The following is a 26,778-nucleotide window of genomic DNA, read 5'->3' as shown; positions in this document are numbered from 1 at the left end:
GAAGGTGTTTTTATTAAGTTGGTTTTGGAGATAAAACGTCTTTGAAAAACTTCTATTTCATAATAATAACAATAAAATATTTTTCAGTTTCATTATGAGCTGCAGAGTTTATAACTTTGCTGCAAAGATTCTAATTTTACATTTACCACATGACTTAAGTTTGACTTACAAAGCAAAACCTGATTATACTTTTTCATTTTACAGTAAGAAAAAGAAGATTTATGATCCGTTTTGTGTAAAAATACAAAACCAAATCCTCAGAATAATTTTGAAAATGCAGAAAAAACATTTTTCTGTTCGCAGTTTGATTTGGTTTTTTTCTGACCAAATGAAATGGAAGTTTATTCACAAAAATCTACGAAAGGTTTCTGCTCTGAACTCAAGTGTTAAATAAAACAGACTTGATTCTTTTAGGTGACGTTAGTTGAACACAAATAATAAAATGTAACTCAACCGGGTTTCATTGTGTTGAACAAACCTAAATGATTCACATTCTGAGGTGATTTTCCTCCTGACGCCTGTGGATTAGATTGGATGCAGAAACTGCCTGAACTGAACTGAGTTCGTCCAGTGAATCATTTTCCAGCATGTGAGGACAAGTCGGCTGATCTTCACTTCCTGACTTCCAGTTCAGCCAAAGAAGAAAAAAAAAAAAAAACCCTCCAAAAGCCACAAATCCACCGACCGCCTGCAGAGGAACGCGAGCGAAGCGGCGACACGTTTCGCTTCTGACTCACCAAATCCACAGAAACGAGGGATTCAGACTCTGACCTCCGTTCATCTGCTGAACGTTTCAGGCAGAAGAGCAGAAACTCGGAGCTGCAGGAAAACCGCAGGCTGCGTTTGGACCTGCTGGTTGCATGGAAATGGATCGCAGCTCAAACAGGTGGGTCGGCTCTGCGGCGCTCAGTAAACCTGCCTGGGTTCTGCAGCTCGGTCAGTGAAAACAGGAAGAAACCAGAGCAAACTGCTTTAGAGGACAGAAATGGCAGCTGTGACCTTTGCCCCCACCTTACCACCTGGATATTTCCCGTCCTGCGATCCAAACAGAAACAAGTTCAGCTCTTCCTCCTCAGGATGGTTCTGATCCCGGCTCGTCCAGGTTCTGCAGACCTTCCTCCTCCTCCTCGCACAAACAGGCCATAAATCTCCTTCACCTCCCAGGAAACTGCTCAGATTTCAGCCCCACTCCCTTTTCCCACTTTATGGAGAAAGAACGGATCATTCCCGGCGGGGAGGAGGAGGAGGGGAGCGGTGTCACCTTACATTGTCAGGAACAACAGAAGGGCATTGTGGGATTTTCTTCCTGCACCGTGGAATGCGCCGGTCCCCTCTGAGGCCTCGTTCGCTTCTTCTCAGCATCATAAACTGTTAAATAGTTTCTGTCTCCTCCAGGAAACGTGGCTTTCTGTGCTTCTCCGCTTTACATTTGCCTGAGGAACAGTCTGACCGTCCCTCTGCTCAGCGCAGGAAGGCCGTTTATCCAGGCAGATTAAAGGATTCCTCTCCTCATCTCGGTAGAGAGACACCCTATCATTTATAAACACGCTTTATGCAGCAGGTGGCGTCTGTGAACGCTCCTTAAAGGAGGTCAAATCCAGCAATTCTGGACAAAAACTTTGTTCAGGACCAAATCGGACCGTTTACTAACACTAATCTCACTGTTTCCATTGTGTTTCATGTTAAAGTAATAAACCAAGAGATGTTACATAAAACCTTTGATGTTTACTGTGTGGGGTCTTTTATAAATTAGTATTTTTCTGTTTTTAATTAGTCAGGTTTATTTGTGTTGTATGTTCAGCAATAAGGGAGTTCAAAGTCAAAAATCAACAGACATTAAATTCTTCCGTCATTAGAGACGAAAATGTTTCATTTATTATGAATCAAAAGAAACTCCGACCAGCTGGGTTTCACTGAAAGCATCTCAGAGCTTCGGCTGTTTTTCACCAGAACCAGAAGAAATTATCTAATATGGATCTGAAGCATCGACCCGATACCGATATTACATATATTCTGATGGATATTTTCGGATCGATCCGTCCCGCTCTTCTCCTCACAGTCAACATTCAGGGATCAGAGCTGAGCGACGCTCCAGTCAGGATTTCCTCCTCTGGAAGCTTCAGACCGGCTGCAGGTTTCAAGCAGAACCTGCTCAGAACCTGCAGAACCCGGCGGCCATGTTGGTTCAGTCTGGAGGTTCTGCACCATGAGGCAGCGTCGGCGCCACCATTACAGAACACACACCGACGTCGGGTCCAGGTGGTGAGTGGAAACAAATCCTCCTTTCCAACCAGCAGAGGTCAGCAGGTCAACAACACCTTCCTCTGTTTACTCAGAGGAACACTGACCCGGCATGCCCCTCCCCCGCCTGCTGCTGGGAGCCGGATCAGGAAACGGACCCCAGACGACCCGATGGTCCAGCGCAGACACTTCACTGCTCATTATGGAGTCAAAGGTCAGCTCTACCGTCCCACAGAGACAGTGGGGGGGGGGGGGGAATCTCATTCATAAACCCACTGATGATCATTTCCTGCAACGTCTGGAGCTGATAGAGTTTAACTTTGAGACGGGAACATTCACCGGCAGCGTCCAAACACACACACACACACACACACACACACACACACACACACACACACACACACACACCACACACACACACAGATTAGCCTCACAATGGCCTAGTCAAAGCCCAGTTGGGCTCATTACGCAGCGTTTTGCAGAAAGAAACAAACATGTCAGTTACAGATTTGCAGAACTGATCTTATGCTGCAGCATAAGACAGCTCTCCAAAATACACTCCACACTTTTCAGATTTTTATTCTGCTGACTTTCAATGATGCTCTACCTTATGTTTAACATAAAACCCTTTGAAGTTTGTGTTTTTGCCGTGAAATAATGTGGAAAGGTGGATATTTAGCGCGGTGATTCAGAGGAGACGCGTAAGGAAAAGTGAGCTGCAGCTGCAGAGGTGGGAGGACGAAGATCAGCCGAGTTATTCTGAATCCACAGAGCAGATCGCCGCTCTTCATCGCTCACTGTAAACACGCGCCGCCCACACACACGGACAGCAGAAATAATTTGACAACACAGCGCTCTGAGCCACACACAGCAGCTCTTCTGTGTGCTGCTGCGCTCCGGCTGCCCACACACTCCACTTCCTTCCACAGCGAAGCCGTTTCAGGAGCTGAGAGGGTCAAAGGTCGCATCGGGAATCTATTATCAGCCGCTGCGCGTTTAGCTGCTGGATCCATAACGTCCTGGAGACGAGGCCTCCTTCATTTCAGATCAATACGGCGACTAAACTGGAGAGTTCTGACTTTTAAAACTTTCTGGCACAAAACTTGAAATTCCCCCGGAACGCCGCGTTCCCGGTGAGATCGAGGATCCGGATTGGACCGTTTCTGGGTAATTAGCTTAAGAAACGCCCACATAATCGAATGAGTATTGGAAAAGGAAAACAGAGGATTTAAACGAGCTCTTCAAAGTGGGAGCAGCATGAAACAAGAAGCCAGGAGCAACAAACACGTCCAGCACCACCCACAGCCACTCGGTCCTTCCAACAAGTTCCTTTGGGTTCTTTCAAACTCCTCCGAACTTCATTCCCGTCAGCAGGAGCAGCGAAGCTAACATGAAGGCGGCGCTCCAGTCTGGAGCAGAAAACCTGGGAGAAACAGCTGAGAGACATTTTTATCTGCAGGATTATTTTGATCTTGGCCGTGTTTGACCAAACGTTTCATTGCAGAATTTAATTACACTGATGACAGCTTTCTTCCTGCCATGGATTCAACAAAATGTCTGAAAAGTTCAACCCAAAGAGCTTTTGATGAGCTCAGTGAAAGAGCTGCAAAAATGTTGTTTTTTAAAATAAAATAAATAAAAGTTTTGAGTTTTAATGCGTGTAATTAGAGCAACATGTGAGGATTACTGCCATCTACTGATGCTAATGCTAGTTGACCTGCGATTGGCTGACATTTCCAAGGCAGCCAATCCAGGAGCACCATTTATTTTCCTTAGCACTTGAGTGACTGATTACTAAAATAATTATTAGTTGTTTATCTGATTTTACTGATGATTTATTTTGGCATAAACATGGATCCATTTGCTCCATAAACAGTTGTGAAGTAACAAGCATCAAATCTGAAATTTACCTCAATATTCCCCCAGAATAAACCTTGTTTTGTATAAAATATCTAAACTTTGTGTTTAGATATGTGATATGTGTTAAAGCAGGAGGAAACTGAAGGACCACCGGCTCCGTCTCCTCCTGCCCACAGCTTCCTCAGAGGATCCAAACTTTGGACGGATCCAGAACAGATGTTTGGTTTCTCTGTTGGACGGGAACGAAATGTCTCAGACTGAATCGGGTCGGAGAGCAGCACTATCGGGCCGAACCACGCTTCCATGCGCCCGGTCAGTGAGCTCCATTGATTGTGGCCCGGTGCCATCGTGACGGTACCGGCCCAGTGGCTGCAGCGCCATGATCCGTCTGGACAGAATCGAAGGTTTTAACCGCTGCTGTCAGAATCCTGATTGGTTGGGAGACAAAAACGGTTCCAGCGATCCAGCAGAACGGTCTGAGGTCCGACCCAGTTCAACCAGAACAAACTGGATGAAAGTAAGTACACCCCGGTCCACTCAGCAGCTGCAGCCAGCAGGAGGTTTTCTTAGCATTTTTATTCTTTCTTGATGCTGAACGTTTTCACGAGTTCTGCATGTATTTAGTTTATTTTCAGTTACAATCTGCTGCCTCCAGGCATTTTAATCCAACTCCACCTCAACATGAAGGTCAGCAGACGGGCTTGGCCCGAGTCCGAGGTGGGAATGTGTTTGGGTTGCAGGGGAGCCTCGGCCCGGCGGGAGAAACGCCAACATGTCAGTCAGGATGCGGATCCTGCTTGTGGAGCGATGTCTCTTTAAAAGGACGAGTCGGTTCTGATTAAAAGCCAATCAAGACGACTGAAGGAAACCGACCGGCAGACGGGAGAGAAGCTCTGAAAATGAACGCTGTTCCTGCTTGTTGAGCAGGAGGAAGTCTGATGGGTTTTAACTGTTCACACAACGGCTGAAGGTGTGTGGATGGCCTAATTAAAGTCCACACCTCACCCTGAATGAAATGCTGTGAATGTGGATCAGATGAGAAGTTTCCAGATCAATGATTGTGGAAACCTTTTAATCCATTTATATTTATTAATTGCTTTAAATCATCAAACTGTGATATTTTCCACAGAAAATCAGATTTAAAAATCTGATTCTAACAAAAATAAACTTCTAATCTTTTCAAAAAATGATCTGAAATATTCGGTTTTTTTAGGAAATGATTTGTAAGATTTTTTAAAACTAATTAATGTTATTATATATTTTTCTTTTATTTTTGCCTTGTTTACTTCCAATTTACTTTTTAAATTTTATTTCAACATTTCTCATCTAAATTCCTTCTAATATTTATTTTATTTCCTTTGAATGTCATTTTGAATTGTATTTTATTACATTTTAAAATTGTAGTCTCAGTTTAATGACACTTTTACCTCATTTTGGTTTCATTCCCAGTTATTTTATATATTTTAATCATTTTTATCAATTATTTAAAAACAAAAGATAAACAATAAAGACATAATTAAATGTTCTGCATCTTATCCACAGGGGTTTGCAGACTTAAAGCAGTAAATATCAGAGTCTGTCGCTGGTTTATTGTTTTTAATCTGCTGTATTTGTGAAAAACATGAATGACTGTAGAATCTCCCTCATGTTTAAACATAAATCCCAGTTTCTGTCGGCGCTTGACGGCGGCGGCGTCCTCAGCTGATCTGAGGTCAGCTGAGGTCGCCGCTGCCAGGCGGCCATGATGCCGCCGAGCCGATCAATGAGCTGACGTTCACACGCCCAAACATTTCATCAATAATGCAGCACAAATTACTCGCTTTGTCCCTCATGCACTTGTTCATTCTGAATTCATCTTTATCTGAGGTAAAAACTTTGCTTTAATGAATCAGGAAGATAATTAAATAGATTTTAGTTCATATTGACTTCAGACCCTTCAGTTTTCATTTCTGTCATTTTTCTGAATGTTTTTTTAATTTTGTATTTTGAATCCATTTAAATAAATAAAAAAGGTAAAAAATGTGTTTTTTGTGACTGGAAAACTAATTATCTATAAAATGTTCAACATTCAAACAGTTTTTCTGGTTAAAATGTAAAAAAATCACATTTTTCTCCATAGTGCAGAATTATTCATGACAGATGTGAGATGCCTGGATTTATGCAGCAGTTTGGTTCCCAGTGAGGATCTGCAGACATTACTGGTTCTAGTGGTTAGTTACTGGGACTAACTGGTTCGATATTGGGCCTCAGTGGTTCTGAATGTTTCTCCTGCAGCTTTTACCCACAAAATGCTGCATCCATTCCAGTTCAATCAAGATGATTATCTGCATCTCTGTTCTGCTCATTTTGCTTTTAATCTCTGTGGAAACGAAGGTTTGACTGAATGCCGACCGTTACGGACAGAGAGGGAGAAATAAAGACGTCTCTGAGGTTTTAGGTGACAGGCGTTTTTACTGAGGCAGAACAAACTGGTGCTTTAACTGGTCCGTCTGTCCTGGAAACAGAGAGTGGATCATTCAGTTCATTGGGACAAGAAAATGATTGAGTTGGGATGGACGGACAGGTGGACGAGTCGATTCATTCGGGACGGACAGGTGGACGAGTCGATTCATTCGGGACAGACAGGTGGACGAGTCGATTCATTCGGGACAGACAGGTGGACGAGTCGATTCATTCGGGACGGACAGGTGGACGAGTCGATTCATTTGGGACAGGTGGACGAGTCGATTCATTCGGGACAGGTGGACGAGTCGATTCATTCGGGACGGACAGGTGGACGAGTCGATTCATTCGGGACAGACAGGTGGACGAGTCGATTCATTCGGGACAGACAGGTGGACGAGTCGATTCATTCGGGACAGACAGGTGGACGAGTCGATTCATTCGGGACAGACAGGTGGACGGTTTGCTGGGTTTTGCCAGGTTAGGGTCAGCTAACCACCCAGAGGGTAAGCTAACTGTAAGCTAACTGAATTAGCCACGCTGTGCCGTATTTCTGTCCTGACTGCCAATAGTCACAAACATTCACTGTGATGAACCATCTTCCCTGTTTCCAGCAGCACTTATGCAACAGCAGGCGGTGAAATCCGTCCTGCTCCTCTCTGCTGATGTGCAGAAATTCGGCGCCGCTCATGTGGGTCACAAAGTGCTGAGAGGCGTCGGTTTCTGGGAGCTCCGGGATTTCGTTTAGAGACGGGAGCGATTCCTCACCTCAGCTGTCAGCTGGCAGAGGACAACAGAGAGGCAGAAGGAGCAGAGAGAAGGAAGACGGCAAGAACAAGGACTGGAGGTAAATGATTAAGTATAGCTGTGACTTAATTTCCCCAGCAGAGCTCCATTTCTTTCCAGTCGCCAGCAGGAGATTCATCTCCCTGACAGGGAGGAAGGAGGCGCGTGTTGTTGTTTGTGAGGTCGGAGCCGAAGAGCAGCAGCAGACATTCATTAATGAGAGCTTCTCACTGTACCAATCAGATGTTGTCTCTTTCCATCTCCGTCCGTCACTTTTTCCCTTCTTCAATCTTCGCCCCTCATTTCTCCGCCAGTCATAACAAATGTAGTGGATGGCTCTTCTGGAGCGCCTCATCATTTACTCTCTATGAAGAAGAGGACAGCGAGGGAGGATGGAGGAGAGGACAGCGAGGGAGGATGGAGGAGAGGACAGCGAGGGAGGACAGCGAGGGAGGATGGAGGAGAGGACAGCGAGGGAGGATGGAGACGAGGACAGTGAGGGAGGATGGAGGAGAGGACAGTGAGGGAGGATGGAGGAGAGGACAGCGAGGGAGGACAGCGAGGGAGGATGGAGGAGAGGACAGCGAGGGAGGATGGAGACGAGGACAGCGAGGGAGGATGGAGAAGAGGACAGCGAGGGAGGATGGAGACGAGGACAGCGAGGGAGGATGGAGATGAGGACAGTGAGGGAGGATGGAGGAGAGGACAGTGAGGGAGGATGGAGAAGAGGACAGCGAGGGAGGATGGAGGAGAGGACAGCGAGGGAGGATGGAGACGAGGACAGCGAGGGAGGACAGCGAGGGAGGATGGAGAAGAGGACAGCGAGGGAGGATGGAGACGAGGACAGTGAGGGAGGATGGAGAAGAGGACAGTGAGGGAGGATGGAGACGAGGACAGTGAGGGAGGATGGAGACGAGGACAGCGAGGGAGGATGGAGGAGAGGACAGCGAGGGAGGATGGAGACGAGGACAGTGAGGGAGGATGGAGAAGAGGACAGTGAGGGAGGATGGAGAAGAGGACAGTGAGGGAGGATGGAGACGAGGACAGCGAGGGAGGATGGAGAAGAGGACAGTGAGGGAGGATGGAGACGAGGACAGTGAGGGAGGATGGAGGAGAGGACAGTGAGGGAGGATGGAGAAGAGGACAGCGAGGGAGGATGGAGGAGAGGACAGCGAGGGAGGATGGAGACGAGGACAGCGAGGGAGGATGGAGAAGAGGACAGCGAGGGAGGATGGAGACGAGGACAGCGAGGGAGGATGGAGAAGAGGACAGTGAGGGAGGATGGAGGAGAGGACAGCGAGGGAGGATGGAGGACAGTGAGAGAGGATGGAGACGAGGACAGTGAGGGAGGATGGAGGAGAGGACAGCGAGGGAGGATGGAGAAGAGGACAGCGAGGGAGGATGGAGACGAGGACAGTGAGGGAGGATGGAGACGAGGACAGTGAGGGAGGATGGAGGAGAGGACAGTGAGGGAGGATGGAGACGAGGACAGCGAGGGAGGATGGAGGAGAGGACAGTGAGAGAGGATGGAGACGAGGACAGCGAGGGAGGATGGAGAAGAGGACAGTGAGGGAGGATGGAGGAGAGGACAGCGAGGGAGGATGGAGAAGAGGACAGCGAGGGAGGATGGAGGAGAGGACAGCGAGGGAGGATGGAGGAGAGGACAGCGAGGGAGGATGGAGACGAGGACAGCGAGGGAGGATGGAGACGAGGACAGTGAGGGAGGATGGAGGAGAGGACAGTGAGAGAGGATGGAGACGAGGACAGCGAGGGAGGATGGAGAAGAGGACAGTGAGGGAGGATGGAGGAGAGGACAGCGAGGGAGGATGGAGAAGAGGACAGCGAGGGAGGATGGAGGAGAGGACAGCGAGGGAGGATGGAGGAGAGGACAGCGAGGGAGGATGGAGAAGAGGACAGTGAGGGAGGATGGAGACGAGGACAGCGAGGGAGGATGGAGACGAGGACAGCGAGGGAGGATGGAGGAGAGGACAGTGAGGGAGGATGGAGACGAGGACAGTGAGGGAGGATGGAGGAGAGGACAGCGAGGGAGGACAGCGAGGGAGGATGGAGGAGAGGACAGTGAGGGAGGATGGAGGAGAGGACAGCGAGGGAGGATGGAGACGAGGACAGTGAGGGAGGATGGAGGAGAGGACAGCGAGGGAGGATGGAGGAGAGGACAGTGAGGGAGGATGGAGGAGAGGACAGCGAGGGAGGATGGAGAAGGTCCAGCTCAATGTGCTGCTGGCGAAACGATTCAGCCGGATTTCCTGGGTTTGGATCCACAACCAGCATCATCACTTCATCTCCAGGCCTCCACCAATCAGATTTCAATATCTATATCAGCTCCAATATTGAAAAACATTCTAGGTGGGATATTGCTGACATTAGGGCAGATCTACTCAGTGTATTTCTATGCTTTGTGCTCTGAGTGACATCATGCTGTATTGTTTATTTCATCCTACATTTATAATTTCTAGCTGCATTTTCTGAACCATGTTCATTATTACATGTAGATAAGTCAATTCTTTGAGTTTATTATTTTACGTTTGATGTTCAGTGGAGTCGTGTTATTTTACTGGAGAAGCTGTTGGTTTATGTCAGTTATCAAATAAATTTGTAGTTCAGTACCTTTATGTCTGTGTATTAAAATAGAAATGTTTCAAGTCAACAGATCTCGGTTTCACTGAATGTGATGGACCTCAGCTGTGTTGATCTGTCTGACACTCGGCACTGGGAAAACCTTCATAACCAGTTGGGCCTCAACTGGCTCTGCACTGGGAAAACCTTCATAACCAGTTGGGCCTCAACTGGCTCTGCACTGGGAAAACCTTCATAACCAGTTGGGCCTCAACTGGCTCTGCACTGGGAAAACCTTCATAACCAGTTGGGCCTCAACTGGCTCTGCACTGGGAGGATGCTGCACTTTTCTAACTGCTTGAATATTTGAAGCATTTTTTCACTCGTCCTCTGCAGCTCAAACTTTTTTGTTTGTTTGTTTGTTTGCAAACACATTCAATCCTGTCTGAGCTGAATCTGCTGTCTTACATTCAAGACATTAATAAAATCTGTTGACATGAGCAGAAATATTCAATTAAAAAAGCGCTGACTTCTGCTTTCGTCGTCTCCATGGAGATGGAGAGCGAGAGTAAATCCGTTTGTTGGTAAAGTTTGGATCTTTCTCAGTGTTTATGTCCCGACATTAATAAAGCAAATAAATAATAAAGCTTTACCCCAAACTGTCCACTGATTATTATTAAAGTCCAGATTAATAACAGTGATTTTAACAAAGTTTTACAGTGTAACCAGTGAAACAATCCTGGCGGGTGACCAGAACGCTGCAGCATTTGTTCCACACGTTTCCATCAGGTCCAGAGCAACTTTACAGAAGTTATTAATGAATTATCAGCGATTTATTACAGAAAACCAACCGCAAAGGATTTCATCTCCGTTGTCGACGCTCAGCAGTCGGGATCAATTCAGGATCAACTCAAGTTTCACATTTCCACAGAGCTGAAGGTGACACTGTGGAGCATTTAGGCCTGATGAGCCAGGATGGAGCTTCCAGGCCCGTAAAGCAGAAAATAGTCCTGGTTTTCCCGCTGGACCCCAGAACAAAACTTTTATCTCACAACCCAACAGTTTGTTTATGTCTCTGTGAGCCGACAGATAATCAATAACCAGATGCGCTACTGATTAGTTGTCTGTTGATTGACCGATGGATTCATTGACGGGCCGTTCTCAGCACACTGAGCTGTGTGAAAACCGCTGCAGTAAAAACAATCTGCCACTGATTGGCTCACTTCTCATTGAGCTGCTGTTCTTACAGAAATGTGCGTCTTCTCTCAAGCTTTTCCATATGCTGCCCAACATGTGAACTCAATGCTCGTTAAGTTGCCTCCATCATGGAGGCGTTGCATGATCTTATGTCATTTCTGCATTTCTCTAAAACTTAATGTGAGGTTTTTATTTTCTGTTTACTGTGAATATTAACATTAAATAGTGGAAAAACATCTTTCTGTGGAATGAACGCATGTAATGCCATGTGAAAAATGAAACAGGCAGACCTTCTGACCTCACACTGAATGACAACATCTTCCTCCAAAAGCCACTTTACAATCTGACTGTTTTATTTAAGATCTTTGCAAAGGGAGGAATCACAGAGAGTGACATTTCTCCTTCATTTTCCTTTTTAAAAAATAACAAACTGGGGACTGGTTTATAATCTGGTATTCATGAGCAGGAGTCTACAGTGATGGTTTATTAAGGAATACCTGAGATTAGGTTTGTGATGTTAATGTTTCCTGCCGCAGCATGTGGTCGGCGTTCATCCCCCAGAGCATGATGGGAGCTGGGTTCTGGTTTCAGCCGATTATCCGACCTGGAGGTTTTGTTTTGCTGATGCTGCTGCTCCTCTAGCGGAGCTGAGCGCCGTCAACCTGCTGCGTTTCACTGACGATCAACAGATATTTAACTGAACATTTGGTTTCCATTCAGGAAATGTTCCGACCCAGAACCAGAACCAAAGCTTTGGTTTCTGAAACAGGGATTACCTCGTTACAGCGGTTAGTCAGAGTTTAGCCAGGTTTCCCCGCAGCTCAGACACGGTGAGAGGCAGAGGTCAGAGGTCAGAGGTCCTCTGAATGGGAGCAGGGTAGATGGGAGGAAAAGCTCAATGAGGTTGGTTGTTGTTTTAAAATAATGTAACAGTAATAATGGCAAAATAATGCAAGAACACATTCTAACAGACATAAAACTTTAAATTCTAGCAAACATTTAACTCTGGAATTGGGAGACATTTTAAATATATTCAAATAAAAATAAGCAAAATGAATTATAAAGTCTCTGTAAAGAAAACTGTCCTTCAAAAGAAGGGATAGTTGAGAAAACATGATCTTATTTAGCGCAGCAAAGTATAACTCATCGCAGCTTCCCTGCTGCAGCCTCCCTGCTGCAGCTTCGCCTGATAAACCGCCTCATGTCTGCTGCCAAATCGGCTTTGGCCAAAATCAGCTGAGGCTTTTTAAAAGATTGGTGCGATTTTAAATACTCACAACAAATGATCAACAGAAACAAAAAATTAAATGACTTATGAAGCCTCTGTAAACAAAACCGTTATTCATAAAAAGTTTAATCCAGCAGTGATTATCATCCGGTTCTTAGAATAAAGAGAGAAAACCATAAATCATGCAAATTGAAATTATTGAGCTTGTTTTATTAATTGATTAATTGTGGCAGCTTTTTGTGTGAAAACCTGCCTGATCTCTCGTTATTCTGCTGTTTTGTTCTTACTGCTATCTGCTGGTGGCGCCGTTTGACTGAGCAGAACCACCGCAGGTCGGGCAGACCTCGTTCCATCCAGCAGGGAGTTTTCATTAGCGCCGCTTTGTTAGCTCGGCACTCATGAGCCGGTTTCTGTGTCATGAAGCCAGCGGGTTGGTCCGATCCGTCACTCAGAGGCGGATCTTCATCGGGATGACTCCGCTGCAGCAGACTGCGGCGCTGAGGACGGGGAAGGAGGCGGCTAATCGAAAGCAAGGTGTGAAAGTGGGAAGAGGAGATGAGGGAAGCTGTGAAAACTGGGCTAAAATCCCCATCAGCAGTTTGAGTCTCCAGCTCCAGGCAGAGCAACTTCAGCACCAAAAACCAGGAAACGCCTCTGAAACTGGACCGCGCTCATATTCTACATGATTAACAAACTGACAAACAAACCGAGCTCTAAAAAGACCCTGAGAAGAAAAACTTTATGGTTCAGGAGGAGAGGTAATCATGAACGTTTTAAAAACAACTGTAAAAATCTGCAATAAATAATGAAATAATATTGAACTGATAAATGGGAATTACACATAAAGTAAGATTATCATGGTTTCTTTTAATCTTGAAATTGGTAAATTTTTGCTTTTTAACTTATTTTGTGACATTCTTTTGCAATGTTTGTAAATGTTTTTATTGTCAAGATGTTTCATTTAGACTTTCTGGAATTTCATTGTTTTTTTAATTCATGTTTGTGGAATAGTTTCTACAGAAATCCTTAAGTAAACAACATATTAATGAAATATTTTAAATGTTTTTTTATCGAGTCCTTCTTAGGTAAAATAAAATGAATTAGATCTGGATGCAGGTATGAAAGCGTCCTGCTAACAGCGCGGCGAGTTTCTCATGCTAGCACTCTGAAAGTGATTAGCACACATAGCTTCCGCTAAGTTAATGTTTCTGTGTAATCTCTAAAACACTCGAGTATTTGGCTGTTTTTAAACTTTCAGTTGAATAAGATTGCCAAAAGAACATTGACGCGATTGGTCGACTCTGCTAATGTAGCAATCTGCAACTCAGCAGTCTTCTATTGTCTTAGCATTAGCATGTTAGCATTAGCTTCTAAATACCATATTGGTTTAGCGCTTTAGCTTTAGCGCAATTAAGTTTAGCTAGCGGTGCCGTCCAAATAGAGTATTGAGCTAGTTATACAAATATCATGATGTGATTAAAAGCAGACTAATATTGATGAAAGTATTGATCCTACGCGCACAGAGATATTGTGATCAGGATGAAACCAGATTCTACTCATAACCTTTCTAAAGCAAATCTTGTTAAATGTTTATCAGGAAACAAATCAATATCCACAGAATGAGCTCCTGCATCTCAATCTGACCTGGAAGCCTGAATTGTGTGAAGCGAGTTTCTTCCATTTAACAAATATGGTCCCTCAGAGCATAAAAGAGAGGCTCTGCAGTATCGATCTGCCTGTGGTGCTTCTTTTAGAGCTCAGTCCTCTGAAGGAGGCACCGCCACTGAGCTAAATCCCAACAAAAAAATGCCTCCAGCACATATAAATAATTTCCTCTGCAACTCCTCCAACGGCTGACGCAGAATAGAGAAGCAAATAACACGACATGACAAGAACACGGTGAGAGCACACCTTAATAGCCTGAAAGCCAATTTAAAGGGAGAGACAGAGTCCTTACCAGATCCACTAATGTAAATCCCAGCATGAGGAACCGATGAGCGTGACGAAAAGCCTTCAGGAGAAAATCCAGCCTGCAGAACACACAGGAGGAAACGGACACAAATCAGACGGTTTAAAAAGAAAGCTGCAAGAACTAGAAAACAGAACAAGATGCAGAAAGTGCTGATTGTGAGGCGGTGAAGGCCTCAGAGGATGAGAGTCGAGCAGCAGCCGGAGCCGCTGCTCCTCTCACCATCACAGCAAACATCCGTCAGCTTCTTCATTCTGCTGCCGGAGCGCCGCCATACGCCACCACGACTTCAAATGTTTAAAACCCAGACAAGGCCAAGTTAATCAGCAGGGGCCCAACATGTGACCTGGAGGCCATTTATTAAAGATTTTGTTCGATCACAAGTAAAGATTGTAAAAATCAAAACCAAAAAATTAGGAAACTGCAACAATCTGAAGCCATTTTTAGATCTTTAATAATATGAAGATTTCATTAAAAATGTTTAGCAGGTAAAAGAAAAAAAAATCACAGTAATAAGTTTTGCATTTTTCATTTTTGCAAAAGCCTAGTTTCCCAGCTGTACCTGAACGCAGCATGAGATAAAAGCTAGCATCTTATAGGATGTGGGTTGTTTGGGCCCACCGGGCTGCAGACAGACGCATGGAGGTTCTGGTTCGGTCCACCTGTCTGTAGCGGTAGCTGCGATTCCTCTCTGTTCAGTTTCCAAGTCACTTTTTAAAGCTGAACGCTGCGAACGACAGCGATGAGTCGAATGTTTTCAGAGTAAATAAGTGGCCTGAGATGAGGAATAAGGAAACTTTCCACCCCAGAGCTGAAAGTGCCGACGGTTCCGACCCAGAGCGCAGCGGCAGCCGTCTTATTGAGCCACCAGATGCTCCATAATAAACTTCACTGGTTTGTTTTGTCGTTTCCATTCTGCAGGCAGCGACGTCTGGGAGGAGACGCTCTGATAAAAGCAGGTTCTTGTTCTGGTTTCTCCGGTCCAGATGGCGGCTCCTCTCTGCTGCAGAGGGAGGTCAGAATCCTGGAAACTCCAGATTGGATCCACGTCCTGAGATAAACACTGCTCTGATCTGCATCAATGCGGTGGGATGCGGAGGCTCTGGAGCTATCCGGCACCGCAGGAGGTCCGGGATGCTTTTATTGCTGCTGTAGTGAACTAACAGCTCTCTGATGGCTGCAGGAGCGCCGCCAGATTGGCTCGTAGCGTGAAACAGCAGCAGCCATTAAAGCTGCTTCATATGGCCAGAGGCGATGAGGGCCCAAACGGGCCGGGCCGGGCAGACATTCTGTTTCAGATGGCAGCAAACCGAACCGGGGAGAAGCAGCTCCGTTTTGTTTTCATTGATAAATCTGCAGCACAAAGCAGGCATGATGCTTTTGGTACCATCATGATGTAACAGCCAGAATCCACTGCGCTACGTAAGCAGCCATTTTTTCCTTTGTATCATCCATCAAAACTTCAAAACTTGCTCAGCCTGGCGGCGCCAGGCCAGACATGTTTTTCAGGTAAAACTGTTTAAGGTTGACAGGAAATTTTAAAATATCACAAGGTAATTGTGTGTTATTTGAAGACATTATTAATAATTCCCATACATTAACCATAAAGTCTTAATAAGGGGAAAAATAATCCTAAAATATATAAATAAGCAACGCTCATGGCAGGGTCAGCCTGGTGGCTGCCAGGCTGATAAAACTCTGAGGGAAACCTGAGTAAATACTGAATGAATGAACAGATAACTGTAGTTTTCTCACGTTAATAAACTTCGGCTGATTTCTGGTTGAGAAGTTGAGAAGTATGAGCGGCATTATGGTGAAACTTCGAGTGTTTTTATTTCTAAGCAGAAGCGCTTAAAGTGCATTTTTCATCCCACATTGGACTTTGTTTATACCATTTCTCAGTGATGTCTCCGCCATCTTTAATTCTGTATTTTATTTCACGCTGATGTTCACACATTTTGTTGTTGCTGTATGGAGAATCCAAAGTATAAACTGATCTGAATTAGTTGCCCTCATTTCCAAATTCCTCTTAAATCAACCAACTTACATCATTTTGTTGGTTTTATTTTTGAATATTTTTTCACAATTTTATCTTTTTAATAGTTTAATAGTTTTAACATTGACCTCAATTTAAAGTGATTCATATTTTTATAGAAACAGTCTCTCCAAACAAGCCACATTTGTTCAGCTTTTTTCTAATTCCTAATTTCTCTTTAGTCTTTGACGTAAACAAATAAAATCAGTCGTTGAAACTAAGCAGAAACAGACCAGGGAAACACAGCAGAGAGATTAGGAACCGAAGACACGTCATCAAACTGAAACCAATTAGCGAGTTGCAGAGCGACGGTGTGAAAGTCAACGCTTTGATGTTTGAATTTTCAAAGCGCCACGAAACAAATCACAGAACTCAAATGAGGAGAAATCAGGAGTGATCACACTGCTGGAGCTTTGGTTTTCTACAAAAATAAAGAACAAAGGATTTCAGGGAGGACTGGGAGTTTATGTAAACAGAGCCGCAGCATCAAACCAGCGTTCAGTTTTAACTCCACTTCCAAACATCAGGAAACAAAATGGCAGCAAAGTTTTTCCTCTGGTGTGCGAGTTGCAGGTCATTTAGAACAAAACGCTGAACGGAGCAAAACACAAGAAAAAATTAAAAACATTTGTTACCGGGGCGAAAGGTCGCCTTTCAGCGGACAACCACCCCAAAAAACAGCCAACGGATGGTTTAGATCAAAGCAGATGCATCTGATAGAATGGCCTAGTCAAAGTTCAGACCTCAATCCAAGTGAGAACCAGTTTTTCATGAACATACCTTCGTCTTATAGCACAATCAAGTAATTATGTTGTATATCAAATATGACTTAAAACAAATTGGACTTCCTGATTTAGCGCCTTGAAATTGTGCCTCTGTCTCTTTAAGAAGCTCCAGCTCTGTATGAGGCTCAGGAAGTCGTCGCAACATGGCTCCTCTATTAACCCTTTAACAACAATTTTATCAAAGAAGCAGCACCTATAACGAGCTCAGCAGCTCCACCTGGTGCTTGCTAATTGCTGCTGGCTAGTCTGAAGGAGCTGAGAGTTGGAGGAGCAACGCCTCGAAGGCGGGGCTAAGTCCACCCAGCCATTTTGCACAGCTGAATGGGTCACCATGGAGATTATTTCATGCAAACATGCATAAAATAATCAAAGCAACATTTAAGATTTATTTCTGATGAGGGAGAAACATTTTAACATGATGACATGAGGACTCAAAAAAGTCCATTTTACATAAAACTGCCCCTTTAAATGGGCAAAGAGTGCAGCTTTGAACCGGTTCCAGAGGCTGACATGCTTTCAGACCGGCGGCGGAGGCAGTGATGGAGGCGGAGGCAGTGATGGAGGCGGAGGCAGTGATGGAGGCGGAGGCAGCGTTCCCAGTCACAGACTGGGACCCTCCAGCCGCCCTGGTGTTAATTTTCTGCTCTGCTTGTTTGTAATATCTGCAGCTGAATGTTCTCTGATCATTAAAGTCAATGATTCAGAGAACACTGAAGGCTTCCCCGGTTGGAGTTTGATCTGCCAGCAGCTGAAGAACTGCAGGATCATCTAGAAGCAGACATTCGTTGATCAATCTAATTATAAAGGCTTCATTAAAAATCATTATTTCTGCTTTTTGGCTCATGACAGGTTCTCCTTATTAACTCATAAGGTTACATCATAAAACAAAACTTTTTTCATCCAACTCTTCAAACGTTGGATGAAAAAAGTTGTTTTTATCTGATGAGGACAGATGGAGAAATTACTGTAGTTTAATAAATCAAACAACAATCAGGAAACCTGAATGTAATAAATGAAAACAATTTATGGTTCTTTAGCTTCGGATGGATGGATGGATGGATGGATGGATGGATGGATGGATGAATGGATGGATGGATGGATGGATGGATGGATGGATGGATGGATGGATGGATGGATGGATGGATGGATGGATGGATGAACTGATGGATGGATGGATGGATGAACTGATGGATGGATGGATGGATGGATGGATGATGGATGGATGGATGGATGGATGAACTGATGGATGGATGGATGATGGATGAACTGATGGATGTAATTCATTTATCTATTTTAAACTGTAAACATGATGACAATAATCACCCAACCAGTAAAAACCAGTAAGTTCTGTCTGGAACCAGTGAGATTCTCCTGGTGTTTCCTGCAGGATTCAGCCTGTTGGAGTGAAGCTCGGCTCAATATGAATCTGTTTTTTTATTCCAACGTCTCAAAGCAGCTCAAACAGCTGACGAAGAAAAAATAAAAACCTGGGAGGAACGGAGATGAGACGGATTTTGGGATGAGTTTGGGGATTTGGGAGAGATTGTGGCTTTGGTAGGAGGCAGGAGAGAGAGGAGGTTCAAACCTCCAGCTCTGCGTTCGGCGCTGGAGGAGCAGCAGCAGCTTTGTGTTTCCTCCCAGGTTAAAACAATGAAGATTTTAAAATATTCCCATAAATTGGAGCCGATCCGCACGACTCCTGGCCGATCACCAGCGGGTTCGTCTGAGGACGGATCAGAGGAAGGAAAACCTTCTTTCATCTTTATGATAAAAATCGGGACCTCTCAGAAAGTCTCAGGAAACAAATGTGAACCGTTTGGACGCAGCTCTGCAGAACAACCGGGTCATCGCTTTGGACCCAAATGTGTTGCTGCAGTCGGTCCTCCGTCGATCTCTTCAGGTTCATCTGTCAGATTCTAACAAGCGCAGAAATAAACACGTTGTGTTTTAAGGTTGTTTTTCCTTTCATATCGTCGTCATCAACAGAATCCAGAATATGGGTCAAGAATTCATTTGTCGCCGCTCTGACACCACATCCTGCATCCACATAAACTCTGTTCTGGTTATTTCTGGATTGTTCCTCCTCCGATTCATCGATGATATTCATCATATTTTAGATTAAACTCTTAGATTCCCGTGAATATTTTGTCCAGAGTTTTGCTGGTGATTGAGGCAGAATGTGGGCTGATCCGGCGCTCTACATCGCACAGCGGCGTTAGACTAACACAGGAGGAGGTGAAATCTGACACACAGGCTGGATGTTTGCTCAGCTTGAACACACACACACACACACACACACACACCTCACATTGACGACCTCTGACATTTAAACAGAGATTAACCTCGTCAATCAGAGCTTTGACTCCCCGCTCAGATGGAAACAGGAAGACAAACAGAGCTGAGCAAACATCTAATAACCAAAGATGAATCATTAATATCTAAACTAAACAAGGAGAAACAAACAGACTTTAGGTTGATAACTTTGAGACTTGGAGGTTAAACTCCTAAATCCCGCTCTGATAATATTCCAGGCTGCACTGCTCCATCAGGAACGTTTTAAAGTTTCGACATCATTTAGACAGACTGTCAGGAAAGTTCTCGCTGGTGTCGTCTGGCATTTAAGAGCTTCTGTCATGAAGCCAGTTTGGGTCCAGCCTTGGCAGCTGAGCGTGAGTCGATCATGTCTGACCTGGAGGAGAGACGCGGCTCCACATGTGAATGGAAATGGACGGAGCGCAGTTTGAGCCCCAAGGCAGAGAGCCGACCTGTCAGAGGAAATGAGTCCGACCGAGGCCGGATCAGCGTCTCTGTTCCCGCTTTAAACTCACTTCACCCAAATCCAAACGCCTCTTCCTGATCCGCAACGCCCTGCCGTCCAATCAGAGCCCGTTCTAATCTGGAATAAACTCTAATGTTTGAGTTTAAACCGACCATAACTGCTGATGTTCTTCCACCTTTATGGTCAATCTGACTGTTGATATGTGAAACCTGAAGCTGGTGCAGAACATGAGAACGGTTCCAGACGCTTCTGAACTATTTTAAATCATGAGTCTGGCTTGTTTCAGCCAGTTTCCAGTCAAACAACTGTCAGTATCACGTCTCTATTTCATACTGTCATCACCAGACGAGTGGAAAAAACTACTGCAAGAAATACATAAAAAGCTTCATTTTAAGATGGTTAGTGTTACATTAACACCAACGACAGCTGGTTAAAGAAAACGCTGCAGGTCCGTTTATCCACCCAGTCCAGGATTTAATGAGTTTCTAATTACCAGAGGTGATAAAGGTGAGAGAACCTGAAAAACATAGTCAAGTAAGAGTAGAAAAGAATTTGGGTCTGCAAAAGTACTGAGAAAATGATCATTTCATATTTAAAAATTACATCATCAGGCGGATCAAAATGTAAAGTTATGTGGAAATATTGGTATTTTAAGAAATGACAATAATTCATATTATTAACAAATCATGCAAAAGAAAATGTTTCCAAATCAGATTCTTTCAATATAAAAAGTTAGGAAAAGGTGTGTTTCTGTGTCTGGTGGATTTTACTGCTAAAACTAAATCTTTTTCCAGACCATGTACTTATTAAATGTAACTGAGTGAATAGTTTCTGCCCAGCTGAGTTAATAATTCATCGGTTTGATCAACACGTTTCCACTGAATCAAAGATCTAAACCCGATTCTTCTTTCCGTCTTCACTTCCCTCCTCTTTTGTGATCGGACTCGGCGCCGGCTCTTCTCATCCGGTTCATCAGCCTCTTCCCAAACGACGAGCCGACGCCTTTTATGGTCTCCATGGAGACGACGAGGGGGCTTCAAACGGTGCGAACCCAAAACCGCCGCGATGGTGATGAACCGCCGCGAACATCACCAACCTGAGCCGCAGTGGAGCAGAGGTGGAGCGGCGCACAGCAGAGATCTGTCATCACACACACACAGACACACACACACAGAGACACAGACACACACAGAGACACACACACAGACACACAGAGACACACACACACACACACACAGACACACACACACAGAGACACACACACACACACACAGAGACACACACACACAGAGACACACACACAGACACACAGAGACACACACACACACACACACAGACACACAGAGACACACACACACACACAGACACACAGAGACACACACACACACCACAGAGACACACACACACACAGAGACACACACACAGACACACAGAGACACACACACACACACAGACACACAGAGACACACACACAGAGACACACACACACACAGACACACAGAGACACACACACAGAGACACACACACTGACACACACACACAGAGACACACACACACAGACACACACACACAGAGACACACAGACACAAACACAGAGACACACACACTGAGACACACACACACACTGACACACAGAGACACACACACACAGAGACACACACACACAGAGACACACACACACTGACACACAGAGACACACACACACTGAGACACACACACACACTGACACACAGAGACACACACACTGAGACACACACACACACTGACACACAGAGACACACACACACAGAGACACACACACACAGAGACACACACACACAGAGACACACACACAGACACAGAGACACACACACACAGAGACACACAGAGACACACACACACACACACACACACAGAGACACACACAGAGACACACACACACACTGACACACAGAGACACACACACACAGAGACACACACAGAGAGACACACACACTGACACACACACACACACAGAGACACACACACAGACACACAGAGACACACACACACACAGACACACACACACACACACAGACACACAGAGACACACACACAGAGACACACACACTGACACACACACAGACACACACAGAGACACACACACAGAGACACACACACACACACAGAGACACACACACACACACACACAGAGACACACACAGAGACACACACACACACAGAGACACACACACACACAGAGACACACACACACACACACAGAGACACACACAGACACACACACACAGAGCTGGGGGAGGAGAGGCGTCTGCCTCTTCAGGAGCAGGAAGGAGACGATGAAAAAACTTTGGTTTATTTCGGTTTTAATAAAATCTTACCAGCTAATTTTGATCTAGTTTCTGTTGCAAATATCTTAATACACATGAAATAACACAAAACTAAGGTAAAAATAAGTTTTCTGCTTGTTTTACGTCAATAATTCCTTCATTGTTCCATTAACAGAATATTTCCCTTAATACAAGATATTTTCCCCATGGATTTAATAAAATAATCTGACAATGGAACAAGAAGTTTTTCATTCGAAATAGGATTAACTTTTACGTTAGTTTTGTCTTTATTGATATTTTTGCCAGAAACGAGACTAAAATTGTGTTTTTGCAGCGAACACGTCTCAACCAGATGAGTTAGAAAGGTTTCATTCTGATTAGATTAGAAATGTTAGTTTGGCAATTTAAAAATCTGTCTGTTCATCGTCCCGAATGACATCAGGAGGTCGATGAACGATGAGTCAGACCTTCATCAAATAGTGATTCTGCATTTATCATTCATCTCTAGCTGTCCAGCTCTGCTGCAGGCATCTGGGTGTAATTAAGTGAACACAACAGTTTGATGAATATTAGATTAATACGGGTTGTAATGAGGTTCTCCGGTGGTTTCTACGGTTTTCTCCGTTTGCGTCGCTGCTCAGCGGAACCGTCACCGGCAGGAAGCGGCGCGCTCCGCCGGATCATCAGCTGAGTGCGTTCGTGTCTGAATCCCCACTTACTGGGTCAGGAGAGAGCATGCAAATGAGCCGCTTCCCTCGGTGACCTGGTTTCTCTGAAAACAGAGTCTGACTTCACATTTAGCTGATGTGAAGAAGAAAATGTGGGGAGGAGAAAAAAGCTTTATTTGGCCTTCAACAGCAGGACAGGCTCAGGTAGATGAATTCCCATTGGAGGAACACAGAACTCCATAAATCCAAGGCTTCCTGCAGGAAGGTTTGAAGAAGACTCCATCTGATGAAGATGAAAGGTGTAGCTAACTTTTAGCTAAAATTAGCTACATTCAGTTCATTTTAGATTATCACAATAATGGTACAATGATAAAGATTGTCACCACATATTTTGCTGGAGATGTCCAGCAGTTATTGCAACAACACACATAATATAATATTGTTGTCTGAAGAGCATTTTTATGTAATAGAATGGTAATCCCATAGTAATAATCCAAGAACATGTTCTGAGAGACCAATAAACTTTAAATTCTAATGAACATTTAACACAGAAACTGGAAGACGGTTTTAAAATCCAAAATAAAATAACAAACAGAAACGACAAACAAAATTCATTACGAAGTTTCTGCAAACACAATCATCCTCCAAAAGACGGTTTAATTGAGACAAAAACCATTTAATAGTTTTTATCCAGACGTTCTGGCCCAACAGGCCCTTTAAGAACGTTCCGGTTTTTGATCTGGACCCAAATGGAAATGAGTTTCATGTCCTGATATTCGGAATAAAACAAGAGAATCCTGTTTTGAATGTAAACAAGAATAAAGATATTTGGAGGTGGAATGATGTCACAGCACCAGCAAAGATTCTGTGATGTCATTGGCGATGCAGTCTGTGATGTCATCAACTGCAGAATCGTATGGAACACAATTCTGCATATTTGTCATTGCTTGCAATACCCCTGACCAGTTCAGACGCCCGCAAAGCACTTTCCAATCGACCGTTCACTTCGTTTCGAAATCGACAACTTTAGTGATTTTACTGGAATAAAAATGTCTCAAAATACAGAAAGACACCAGAACCGCAGACTGGCCCACCTGGAGGAGGAGCTGGAAGAAACCAAATTCCAGCTGCAGAAACAAACGGAGCTCAAAGTGGGATTTTTCAACAAGGCCCACAGAGCAACTGAGGAGCTGAAGAGACTCCAGAGATACACTGACACTGAAACACTGAAAGTTGTTGCTATTGCTTGTCAGGCTCACTTCAGTGTGGAAGACCTGGATAAAGAGGAGCTGCAACAAAATACGAAGATTTAAAGGTGTCTCAGTTCCACATCCAGGACGCACTGCTGGCAGAAATGCATGATGAGAAGCAGCGAAATAAAGTCCTGGAAGACAAGCTGGATGACCTGAAGGCTTCGTATGAGGAGCTGCGCCGTAAATACGAAGCAGACGTTGGTGATGAGGCAAAGCTACATGAGGAACAGAGCCTGGAGAAGCTCAGAGTGGAGAAAGACAACATCATACATGACATGACCCAAAAGATCGACCTCCTGCAAGAAAATGAAAAACGTTTACAAGCCGAACTTGAGGAGAGCAAACGTGGAACAAACGAACAATCAAAATTAATAAACGAGTTAAAGCAGCAGGCGGAGATTTACCAAGACAAAATAAAGAAAGAGGAAGCTGCACTTTACAAAGAAAGAAAAGAAAATGTCATCCTTGGATTAAACTACACTGTATTGATTGAACAATTTGAAAAGCTGGAGACACAGAAAGAAACTCTGATGGAGAAATCAGAGGAGGACACGGCGCTGGTGGAGAAAATAAGAAAGGAGTACGCCATCCTCCAACGCAAAGCAAACCAGGACGCCAAATTCCTGAAGAAAAACGCAAAGATTTTAAAGAAAGAATTGGATGAGAGCAAAACATTTTACAACAAGCTCAAACTTAAATTTAACTTGGATATTACTGGATTGAAGGAGGAGATGGAAAGATGTAAACAGAAAGTACAACAAGAGAAAGACGCCTCATTGCAATCAGCGACTGAGAAGCAGCAGCTCATCGACAGCCTGCGACAGGAAAACGCCGTCCTGGAGGAAAACACACGGCGAGAAATCCAGGTCCTCCAGGACAAGGACAGAAATGCACAGGATGAACTGGAGACGCTCAGAGTTTTGTTCAAGGAGCTGCAGTGTTCTTACATTCATGATGTTAATATGTTGAAGACACAGGCAGAGCAGTTCCAGGAAGAAATAAGCAGAATGAAGCAAGAATTGGAGACAACCAGAAATAAACTGCAGCCAGACACTGAGGAAGATCAGCATGAAGATCAGGAAACTACAGTTTCACAACAAGAGGAGGAAAAGAACCGGGTCGACCCAGGTATGGATTCTAGTCATCATATTTCCTCGGAGGAGGATTTAGCAAGAGAACCAATACCAGGATGTTCAAATGATCTGGAATCCATACAAGACGACATCGATGAGGAAACCATCCAGCAGGATTTAGAGACTCCAGATATGAACAGCAAACAAGAAGGAAAGAAGAAAAAACCAAAGACTCCAATTTGGAAAAAAATTCGAAACATCTTTAGATTGAAGAAGACAAAAAAACAACACAGGAGTGAATTCAATAAAAAACGAGGCCTGTGGCGATTCGGCCTGTTATGATAACAGATTTTACTGAGCGATTTAATCGTCTCAAAAAATTATCGCGATAAACTATAATATTGTTTGAAGATCTTTTCACACTGATTTAATGGATATTACGTAATAATACATGCGACTTCCTGCCACAGATAGATACACTTTACTTTCAAAACAACACAGAGAGGAATCCTGAACAGCTGACACGGTGCAACCCGAAGTCCAGCAGACATCGGAGATGATATGTGGAAACATGAATGTTTAACCAACATTTCATGCAAAGAAAATATAAATAACTCGGGGAGGAGTTGGAGCGAAATTTCTACCAGAAAACCTGGTAACTTTTCAGCTGTTCTTCGTTAAGGTGACATAAAATGGTTATAATGATTTTCATTCAGTCAGACTGACACTCGCTACATGCATTGCTGGTAGATTGTAGTAAGGAATTGATTAAGGTTTCAAAATTAGTGAACTGGATTTATTATTTTGTGTCCATTGTTGGACACAACACGGTTCGATCGAACCGTTATAGCCAGGATTTCTGTCGGCTGATGTGTCTCTCAGGTTTTGATAATGGCCGACAATCGGCGACATCAGATGGTGCAGCGCGCGCTGGGCGTTACGCTAAGGAAGTAAGGAAGGGAGGGTCAGTGGAGAGCAGCGGAGTTTCATTCAGTGTCATCAACAGTAAGAGAAAAAGGCAGGAAGAAACGTCTTTGCACCACATTGTTCTCATTTTCTCATGTTAAAAACAACATTCTTCTTCTCTCATTTCCTCCCTTTCTTACATAATTTATATGTTACTTAATATTCATACAGTTTCACACATACATGCACATTTTCACATCCCCTCCATGGCTGCCACCTTATCATGGTGGGGGTTTGAGTGTCCCAGTGATCCTAGGAGTTCTGCTGTCGGGGCTTCATGCCTCTGGTTGGGCCACCCGATGCAGACGGGTCCAAGGAGAGGAACCAGACCAAGTGCAGCCCAAAGATCCTCATGATGAATACGACCTTTGGAAACAGGGGTCGTATTCGCCCGAACATGGGGTCCCACTCTGGAGAGGCCTGGGGGCCCATGGAGCCCAACCGGGTTTTAACCCATGGAGCCCAACCGGGCCTTAACCCATGGATCCAGGTTGGGTTTTAACCCATGGAGCCTAACCGGGCCTTAACCCATGGATCCAGGTCGGGTTTTAACCCATGGATCCAGGTCGGGTTTTAACCCATGGATCCAGGCCGGGCTCACCCCAATGAGAGC

General features: G+C 44.5%; 2 protein-coding genes across 3 annotated transcripts in view; one reads left to right on the top strand and one right to left on the bottom strand.

The window, feature by feature from the left end:
- Window positions 1-14,321, bottom strand: part of LOC129356389 (xylosyl- and glucuronyltransferase LARGE2s-like) — a 42,862-nt gene extending 28,541 nt beyond the window's left edge. Inside the window, 1 exon segment of the mRNA XM_055025981.1 lies at window positions 14,289-14,321. The gene's annotated coding sequence lies outside the window, so the exon portion shown is untranslated.
- Window positions 14,322-23,553: 9,232 nt separating this feature from the next.
- LOC129356390 (golgin subfamily A member 6-like protein 24) lies at window positions 23,554-26,419 on the top strand. 2 transcript variants are annotated; one of them, XM_055025982.1, is made up of 2 exons: window positions 23,554-25,881; window positions 26,082-26,419. In XM_055025982.1, the coding sequence occupies exon 1, from the start codon at window positions 24,228-24,230 to the stop codon at window positions 25,539-25,541; it is 1,314 nt and encodes a 437-aa protein (XP_054881957.1). In that variant the 5' UTR covers window positions 23,554-24,227; the 3' UTR covers window positions 25,542-25,881; window positions 26,082-26,419. The 2 variants fall into 2 exon arrangements, with proteins under 2 accessions (XP_054881957.1, XP_054881958.1); XM_055025983.1 differs by having other exon boundaries at window positions 23,554-25,854; window positions 26,082-26,418.
- The last annotated feature ends 359 nt before the right edge of the window (window positions 26,420-26,778 follow it).

This window comes from Poeciliopsis prolifica, unplaced genomic scaffold (genome assembly GCF_027474105.1).
Source record: "Poeciliopsis prolifica strain line A6 unplaced genomic scaffold, Auburn_PproV2 SCAFFOLD169, whole genome shotgun sequence".
Lineage (NCBI taxonomy): Eukaryota > Metazoa > Chordata > Actinopteri > Cyprinodontiformes > Poeciliidae > Poeciliopsis > Poeciliopsis prolifica.
This window is presented reverse-complemented; position numbering and strand designations above follow the sequence as displayed.